This window comes from Corythoichthys intestinalis, chromosome 16 (assembly GCF_030265065.1).
Source record: "Corythoichthys intestinalis isolate RoL2023-P3 chromosome 16, ASM3026506v1, whole genome shotgun sequence".
Classification (NCBI taxonomy): Eukaryota; Metazoa; Chordata; class Actinopteri; order Syngnathiformes; family Syngnathidae; genus Corythoichthys; species Corythoichthys intestinalis.
The window spans coordinates 17617945-17627894 of record NC_080410.1 but is presented as its reverse complement, the minus strand read 5'-3'; the positions used below and the strand labels follow the sequence as shown (position 1 = coordinate 17627894).

Genomic DNA, 9950 nt, shown 5'->3' with positions numbered 1-9950 from the left:
GTCCTGTGCTAAAGAGAAAAGCAATCCCAATGACAAAGATTTTAACATGTATTTTACAAATGAAATGCCTCAATGAATCATTTTTTTTTCTTATGAACGGTTTTCAAAAGCTTTATTGGTGGATTTTTTCAAGTTAAAGCGACACACAGAAATTCATAAATGTGCAAGCAGGATCTGTGTATTATTCTTATTATTTAATTACAGGTGTTTCAGCTCATTTCAATTTTTTTAATTTAAATGGGCTACTATTTATTGTATTATGTGTTTATATTTTACAAATGTGATGTAGTATTCATTTACAATATATATTTTATGTTGTATAACTTTAGTTCTTATGTGAATATTAGTTTCTACTTGTTTTGTTGTAGTAGGAGGGTTTTGTATTGAACACGGGGCTGTGTTGGTTATTATTATAGCAGAGAAGACAGCAGTAAATCAACAAAGACAAGTCAACTATGCCCCGATCTACCACTCAAGACATCTGATGGACTCAAAAAGTGGGTTACGATTGCATATTAGTTTGAAAATCGACCGGTTCCACTGTATTTTTACACAAGTGACTTCCGGTCTGCCCCATCCTAGCTACCGGTAAAAGTATTGACCCAGGAGGGTCGCGTCTCGCGTCAAATAATAAACTCTGCCGTTCTTTTCGCGTGCGTCGTGTTGAGCCGCTTCCGGGACACGTCTAACTCGCGGCCGCACTGCGACTGGTGTGCATTGGCTGATTGACTCTAACACCCGCGTTTCATTGCGTTCTCGCGGCGGCCACGTTGTCGCGCCGTTGACGTTTCTGGCTTATACTGTCCTACCGTGTTGGTCCTCATTATAGTAGAGAAGACGGAGTAAATATAATCTGCACAAAGAAACTGTAACCCGATCGCCTCACAGCCTCGAAAAGTAAGGGTTACATTACGTCAGAAACTCGTTTGGTATGCCTCCGTTCCGAACTGAGCACCACGTACCGAAACGGTTCAATACAAATACATGTACCATTACACCCTTAATATACAGTATATATTATATAAACTGCTCACAAGAATTAAATGAACATTTTTGTGAGCAGTATACACTGCATTGCTGTGCAGTGCACAAAAATTAAAGGAACACTTTGTTCTTTAGTTTTTGTGAGCAGTATATACAGTATATATATATTACATTTAATTATTTTTTATGACTGAATAAATTTTAAATATGTTAATAAAAGCAAGTAAAAACAAATACTGTACAATTTGGTTATATACCAAAACTATAAAGTAATTTTAGAGTGTTTAACTCATTGCCTGCCATTGTCAAGGATAGACACCAATTCATTTCTACTGGGAGGAACGAATGAACGAATTCACCCCTCAAAATACATTGGACGCCTAGCTCCGTCATTGGCAGCCAATGAGTTCAATAAGTGCTCGATTGGCTGAAAGAAAAAAATAAAAGGTTCTCTGTCTCCTATGCTTATTGTCCTTTTAAAAAAGTGAGAAAAAAATAATCTATAAAAGAAAAAAGAAAAAATCAAATTTTAGGTGAAAAAAAAAATGAGATGGGTGTGATTCACCCATAGGCATGCCTGACTCACGGTGTACAGAAGAAAAAAAGAAGCAGGCTTCATCTCCCTCAATGTGAGGTGAGGGAGGTGTGGAGCAGTAAGAGAGGCTTATAAAGGTGCAATCTCTTCTAGATCAACTAAGATGAAAATCACCTTTTTGCTTCTATTTTAGGCGAATTTCACTTTTGAGATTTCTCCTTAAAGTGAGCATGGATGCTGTAAGGTTTGCAACTGTGCTGTTGGTCATGCTGACACAGTCTCTTGGTGCACTGGGAAGTCCGCTCAGCAGCCAGGAGGAGGGAAGGGAGGTGTGGACCCTGGAAAACTGGCAGGTAACACTATTTTTGTTTTTAGAAATATTCATCGTCATACTGTATCTATTCATAAACTTGAAACACTAAATAGCAATGATATTACCTGACTCCAATACTTTAAATGCTCTACATTTTTCATGCCTATTAGTTTCCTTAAGTCGGGAATTTGGCTGAAAAAGGCTCGGAATTTGTTTACTCCCCCCCTCCCCAATTTAAGGCTAATTTATTGTTGTTGTTTCTTGCTGACATTCCATCAGTGTACATTGACATCCTGGGTTCCATAATTATTCTACTGTCCTGTAAAATTCAATATAACATCGTAGATGAACGTGATAAAATACATAACTGGCCATATATTTTAGTCAATGAATTACACAGATTTGGATTGGTTTTAAGAATAAGAAATGAAAAGAAATGAGGTGTCCGAGTGATCCTATTTTACTTGTTATACATCATATTTATGAAGTATTAATGTATTAATTCATTTTTAAAAATGATTTTTTTTAAAAACAGGAAGTCCCATTGAGATTAAAAAAAAAATCTCATTTGCAATGATGTCAACATAACATAAAAAGACATAAATATATGAAATAAAACATTGCATTACACTTTTACCATCAAGATACAATTACCAGTTACAGCAATGACATCAATTATTATAAACACCACATTACAAAGAATGCATCAATGAGAGTAAAAAATGTCACATACCTAACTCTTTTAAGTGCCATTAACTATAAGATATCTAGTAATGTGGGTGTTTTAATCCTTCTGCTGTGAATCAAAATGGGTTTGTCATTAAAAGGCATCAAATCCATTTGAGTTGGGAGGGTTGGCAGTGAATGAACTCATTGGCTGCCATTGATGGCGCCATTGACGGCATTGATACATGAGCATTCACAGGCAGCGCTCCCAGATCAAAAGGATTGGATGTCCGTCATCAATGGCAGCTAATGAGTTAACAGTTGATTAATACACATTTACATTTCAAATTCACAGTAAAATATTGCTAGTATAGTCAAACAGTTTGGATGAAGAGACCTGTTGCCAGTGTTTTTAGTAGGTATACAGGGAAAATATAATAGTATTGTGTAATACAAGGACCATGTAGCAGTGATAACTTGATTTGGTTCAGAGGAATTTCAAAAGCTTTTTAAACCCATTTCTAATTTACTGTAGACAGGTTAAGCACCAGATAACTGCACTCCCATCATGATACACACCTGAATTTTGTTTCTTCAGGACAGTAGAATATAAATGGATATAATGCCCACTGTGTGTGTATTTGTGTGTGTGCGTGCAGGACTTCCCACTAGAAAGGGGAATAACCATTCGTCTGGCAGACCTCATCAAACGCTCTAAAGCACAGCAGTTCCATGGCCTAATGGGAAGGAGTTTGGGTAAACAACCACATAAACATACATAATAATAGTAATAACAACTGTGCTTGCAGGGGATTATAAAAGAGAGCCTTTTAGTGTTTTGTAGAAGAGGGAGTTTAATCCGTTAATTATGATTCATTAGTTACAAAAAAAAAAAAAAAAAAATTAAAACATTTTTGATAGCTTGCTGCCGGACATGTAAACATGGAGGCAAGTTTATTAAAAAAAAACACGAGACTCAAGAAGTTTATTACACTCCCTACAGTTAAGGTCAACTTAAGGGCGTAGGTTTGCTTAGGGACAGTAGGGACATAAAACTACCAACTTTTTAGGATGCTCAAATTGTCCCCGCCAGCTTTTAAGCAACCTTATATGCATTATATAATGCATTCATTGATATAGTAGGCAATTTAGATTGTCTTCCCATACGTTGTAAGGATAGAATTGACCCTACCATTGTTAAGTGAATTATTCCTATTATGTTCAAACTTACATTTACCCCTTTTCTCTTGCTGAATGTGCTGGTCCATTCCCCCCCCCCTCAATGCACGTTTGATTGGCTGATGACTTTACCCAACCCCGACACACGCACGCACGCTCACATTCACACAGCCCCAACAGAAATACATGTCAACAACATGCCACCTCCTCTGCCCCCTTTGAAGAGGGATATTAGAAGTTTTTTTTTCGACCAGCAGCAGCCATTGTAAGTACAGTGATACCTCAGCTCACGAACATAATTGGTTCCCAGAAAGTGCGTGTAAGGCGAAAAGTTCGTCTTCCGAACATTTATTTCCCATAAGAAACCATTAAAATGAGAATAATCCGTTCCCAGGTCCCCATAAAACACAATTTTCTACTAAATAAGCCTTAAAACTACACAAAAATATACCTTATTGTATGTATAATAAATGTGCTATTGTATTGTAATTAAAGAAATAAACTGTACTGTATAATAAAGTCGTTTTATTTACCTTTGTGATGGTAGTTGATGGCTTGATGGAATGGAGTGGGAGGAGGAGGGAGGGAGGGAGTTACTGTTTGGAAGGAGAGTCACCTTCCATAAGGACTGTAGGTAACTCAACCTCCGGTGTGGCTTGTCTTCTTTGCTTCTTAGAAGGAGACTCTTTATCCTTTTTGCTGACTAAAAACCTCTTAATTGACACCTGTTGCTTTCTGAGTTGTAAGGTCTCACAAAGTCACACAAACGCACACCTCGTTCGTGTTTTTCAATGATCTCCTTCTTCTGCTCGATCGTAATTTTCTTTAATGTCTTCTTAGGCTTAACACTAGCCTGTGGTGGGGTCTTTTTCGGTCCCATAATAGCAAAAGTACACTCAAATATGGTCCAAAATGTCAGTCAAACACAAACCACGTCCGCACTCAACGAAAGGGAGGGGACGAACTGGGACGCCGTGAGCGTGCGTCAGCTTCTCGTGGCGCTGTTCGACCGCGTGGTTTGGTTCGTCCGCCGAAAACTAGTTCGTCAGCAGAGACTATATGCTCGCGAATTTAATGTTCTTGAGGCGAAAAGTTCGTGAGCTTAAGCGTTCGTGAGCTGAGGTATCACTGTAATTCAAAAAGACCGCAATGTCGTGGTGAAAGACACACCACTAATTTTGCTACTGAAAGTCTGACCTGCATCAGAGTTAGCATAACATTAAACTGTGTGAACCTGCAAAAGTCGAGTAGGAAGCTTTTTAGAAAGAATTGTCCGTCTGTGTTTTGTACTGTTAACATTAATTAGACTGTGAGAAATGTAGTGAACTCTGCTGGAAACTGTAGAACTAGAAAAACATGCGCAAGAAGCTGCTTAGAGAGAGGGGTGCTGCATAAACTCATATGTTGCTCACACAACATAATCATGATTAACTATGTATTAGGGCTGTCAAACGATTAAAATTTTTAATCGAGTTAATTACAGCTTAAAAATTAATTAATCGTAATTAATCTCAATCGCAATTCAAACTATCTATAAAATATGCCATATTTTTCTGTAAATTATATATATATATTCTGTAAAATAAATTGTTGGAATGGAAAGATAAGACACAAGATGGATATATACATTCAACATACGGTACATAAGGACTGTGGTGGGCATTTCACTCTACTGTCATTTAAATCTGTCTATGCTGTCCTCACTCCGAAGCGTCTACTTTTTCCAAAGCTAGACAGCTAGTGAACGACGCCTTAATAATCAGACTTCTTCCTTTTTCATCTGATTTATTAATAAAATGGCCTCAAACCATTGTCCTCTTTAGACCATCGTAAATCTACAAAAAAAAGTACACAAGCATTGCATTAGCAACAACGTTAGCTTAGCACGCTATACAGGTTCACTAAACATAAACAAAAAGCGTCTCATAAAAAAAATGTAACATTTCGCTTACTGACATAATATGTACATTCTTTACAACAACCATACTTGCGGACAAATCTTGTCCAAGGATCATATAGGCACAACATTACAACGTAGGCGTCAGCCAGAGACGTCGTGCAGCCATATTGAACTGGCAAGAAAACAATAAACCATGTCCCAAAGCGAACACAAGAGTTCGCTGTTAGACAGCACAAAAAGCCTTGCTGTAAAACTTAAGGCAGAATACTGTCTGAGCGGGACATGTGCGATAATTGCGTCAAATATTTTAACGTGATTAATTTAAAAAAATAATTACCGCGCGTTAACGCGATAATTTTGACAGCCCTACTATGTATATTTAAAAAAAAAAATTGGGGGAGCTACCCACACTAGCGTTGCGATCGACTGGTCGATCGTGATCGACGTAATGAGCGCCCGATTAAGCATTTCAGTTAATTTAATCATATTCGTGAGAAATGTAGCCCTGACCCCCGTTCACCCGATCCATTTGGTCTTATTAATGTCCCATCCCGAATAAAAAGTATACATGCAGGTTATACTGTTACATAGTCCCTACCAATGTTGAGACCAAACCTACGCCCTTGGGTCAACTACAACATTAAACACACATAACAAAGAAAATTATGCATCCTGAGAAGGAAAATAATAATAACTAGCCCTGCAAGCAGGACTCAACGGGCCCTCCGGAGTCCTGTGTTGATTTCTCCAATTTCTTTTCGGTGATTTTTTTTCGGGGTCATTAGGTTTTTTTCCCTTCGAGGAGGAGTCGGTCTCGTAAAAAAGGTCATTTCCTGTTCACAGCAGGGGGCGCCAGGCCTCATGGGTGATATTTCAATGAAGTCGAGTTCAGGCTGGGATACATCACGTACATGCCAAATATGAATAAGATTGAACGTTGTATGGGGGAGTTATTAGTCATTTTCTGAATTTGGTGTTTTGTCGAAAAAATGTACGACTTTGGCACGATGAAAAATACATCGTATATTGTTTTTCTCCTACAGATGAAGTAGCAGAGTGTGAAGCAACAGCCTTAATGAGTCAAAGCAGTTCTTCACTGCTGTCATCAGATGAATCAATCTATCCCTAATATATTTTCATTGAAAAGTACATACCTAACCCTGACAGACACAAAAAACGCCCCGCACAGGTCAGCCCGTGAATGAAAACTCACCATTTTGATATGTGCAAATTTTAGTGAGTTTTCGAGCATGTTCAGAACTTCAAATTGGCCATTTTCATTTGCCCTGAAGAAGCCCTAATCCCCAAATAAACCCGACTTTGGTACTCCGCCCAGGTCAGGCCCGTGAAAGAAAACTCACCATTTTCATAAGTTAACATCTCATATGTCTCATGAAGAGTCCCACCAATTTTAAGGAGGATCCAACTAACTGCCTTGGCGCAATGGTCTCAAACGTGCACCCCGGTTTTCGACAAAAATGGCATGTTTTTCAATATTCATTCCAAAATACCCGATTTCCTGTTGGGTTTGGAATATGGGTGCAAGAGACTTTTTGAAGTATTTTGGCCCAAGGTATTGACTCTCCAAATTTCATCGCTCTACGTTGAAAAAAACCTAAATGGAGAGGCCTTTTTAAAAAAATTCCAGGGGGTGCCACTGAGCCATTTTTTGACATTTTTTCACAACGTCGCCAAATTATCAAAATTTTCGCAAATCCGCATGTTTGTGCAAATTTTGGTGGGTTGAGCATGTTAAGACCTCCAAATGGGCCATTTTCATTTGCCATGAAGAAAGAATAATAATAATCCTTTGCAGAACAATAGGGCCTTCGCACCATGTTGGTGCTCGGGCCCTAATAATAATTATAATACATTTTATTTATAGAGCGCTTTTACAAATGCTCAAAGACGCTTTACAGTTGAAAAAAAGACAAGGCTCACACAACGTACACAGTGCAAAACAATAGAGAAAAGAATTATGAATTAAAAGCCAGTTTAAAAAGGTGAGTTTTTAACAATTTTTTGAATGTAGGAAGATCAGAACAGGTGCGGATGGGTTTAGGGAGTGAGTTCCAAAGTGAAGGGGCAGCAACGGAGAAGGGTCTGTCACCCCAAGTACGGTGTGTTATATGTGGGGGCAGTGCGAGAATGTTTCCATTAGATGAGGTGACGGGAGGGGGTGTGGGGACAGAGAAGGTCCGTGAGGTAAGGAGGAGTTATTGAGTGCTTTGTATGTGAGAAGGATGATTTTGAACTGTATCCTGTGTGAGATGGGAAGCCAGTACAGTTTGTGGAGGACGGGGGTAATGTGATTCCTATAGGGGTATGGGTGAGAAGGCGTGCAGCGGCGTTCTGAACATATTGTAGTTTATTGAGGAGTTTGGATGGAGAACCGAAAAGAATGCTGTTACAGTAATCGAGTTTGGAGGTGACAAATGCATGGATGAGGGTTTCTGCAGCAGAGAATGTGAGGGAGGGGCGAAGACGGGCTATGTTCTTGAGGTGGAAGAAGGCAGTTCTGGTGATGTGGTTGATGTGCTGGTCGGATCTTAGTTTACTGGGGAAAATGATGCCTAGGTTGCGGGAGTGTGTTGAGAGAGGTAGGGCCGGTGCAGCTGTCGATGGTAAGGGAAAATTGTCTTTGATGTGAGCTGCAGGGTCGATGATGATTATGTCCGATTTGTTACTGTTGAGTTGAAGATAGTTTGCTTGCATCCAGGATTTAATTTCGCTGAGGCAGTTGTGAAGTGTAGATATGGTGCTGTGTGAGATGTTTTTTGTGGAGATATATACTTGGATATCATCTGCGTAGCAGTGAAATTGCAGTCAAAATTTACGGATGATCTGACCAAGGGGGAGGGTGTGAAGAATGAAGAGGAAGGGACCAAGAACTGAACCTGGTGGGACACCTTGTGGTAGGGAAACAGCAGGGGACGTGCAGTTGTTAAATCTGATGAATTGTTGTCGGTCAGGGAGGTAGGAGCGGAACCATACAAAATGTAGTTCATTTTCTTAAAGGGCCCGCTCGCTAAATGCTAATGTACAATGGAATACGTCATTAAATCGCTAACATAAATTAGCATCGATTCGCCTTAAGAATAAATATTAACACACAAATGCCACATTTGCTGTCATAGATAAGAAATAGCACAACTCTCAGGTATATGGTCTGTGTACACAGCCAAAAAACACAAATAAAATGAACAATTAAATTCATTTTAAATTATTTTTTTCTTAAACCACTTGGCAATACTGCTGTTGGGGTAAAATGTCTTGCAATGACACTTTATGTTACTGTCTTTTCAAAAATTGGCCAGGGATATTTTCATATGGAAATACGATTAAATGCATTTGTTAAATGTTAACAATGTTTTCCACCTGTCTATATTTGATTCAGTAGTACTCATATCAATTTAAATATTTTTAAATATATTTCAGGGAAAAATAGCTTCATCTGGATTCATTAATTACCAAGTCACTAATTACTGATTTTTTTTTTTTTTTTTTAGTCCCACCCCTTAGTATTTTTTGTACTTTAGCAAAATTTTAGACCTGTTCTCATTTGCAATTCTCTTGTTACAGGGGTAGCACATCCGATGAGACTGGAGAGGAAAAGTAATATAATTGCACACATATATATATATATATATATATATATATATATATATTATATAATTTATATACACTGTGTATGCTGTATATACACATTTTTAACCCACACCTTCTTTCCCTTAACCAGGGAATAAAGGTGACATGTTTGTGGGACTCATGGGACGAAGGAGTTTAGACGAAGGTATAAAAAAAGAGAATTCTCAGTTAATTGTTAAATGCAATTCTTGTATATGTTCCTGTGATGATTTGTAGTTGCTGCATTATATGAAATGCGGTCCATCTCTGCTGTGTTCACAGATATCCAAGAGGAGTGGAAATCCTATTCGTACTAAAGATACAAACAAGGATATGTACAGCATACTATGAAATCACTTTCAGAAATCCTGTGATTTATCATTTTAACTGGCTGTCTCAGTCAAACTGCTGTTATGTTGTCAATCAACAGAACATTGATAAAAAGATCGATGACTAAAGGCACACTGCATTATATGTATTGTATACGTTTGAATTTTTTTTCAGTCCTGCTGGATTAAAGGTAATTTGTTAAATCTGCATTGTTTCTTTTAAAAAAGTTTCTTCAACTATCAATCTCAAGCTCAATCTTGGTCTCATCTGACCAAAGCACACGGTCCCAGTTGAAGCCTGGGACCGTGTGCTTTGGTCAGATGAGACCAAGATTGAGCTTTTTGGAACCAAACACTCTAAGTGGGTCTGGCGTGCCACGAAACATGCGCATGCTGAAAAGCACCTCATACCCACTG

The 9950-nt window shown here is 38.4% G+C and overlaps 1 protein-coding gene across 1 annotated transcript; it reads left to right on the top strand.

Moving 5' to 3' along the window:
* The first annotated feature begins 1717 nt into the window (after nucleotides 1-1717).
* Nucleotides 1718-9725, top strand: tac4 (tachykinin precursor 4). Its single transcript, XM_057817297.1, has 5 exons — nucleotides 1718-1872; nucleotides 3158-3254; nucleotides 9160-9192; nucleotides 9317-9370; nucleotides 9487-9725. Exons 1-5 carry the CDS (start codon nucleotides 1750-1752, stop codon nucleotides 9519-9521), a joined length of 342 nt encoding a protein of 113 aa, XP_057673280.1. The 5' UTR covers nucleotides 1718-1749; the 3' UTR covers nucleotides 9522-9725.
* The last annotated feature ends 225 nt before the right edge of the window (nucleotides 9726-9950 follow it).

Bases quoted from the DNA above. Each gene is read 5' to 3' on its own strand.
- tac4 (XM_057817297.1), top strand. From the start codon at position 1,750: ATGGATGCTGTAAGGTTTGCAACTGTGCTGTTGGTCATGCTGACACAG. The intron at 3,255-9,159 runs GTAAACAACCAC...CTCTTGTTACAG, and splicing joins CCTAATGGGAAGGAGTTTGG to GGGTAGCACATCCGATGAGA. The intron at 9,193-9,316 runs GTAATATAATTG...TCCCTTAACCAG, and splicing joins GATGAGACTGGAGAGGAAAA to GGAATAAAGGTGACATGTTT.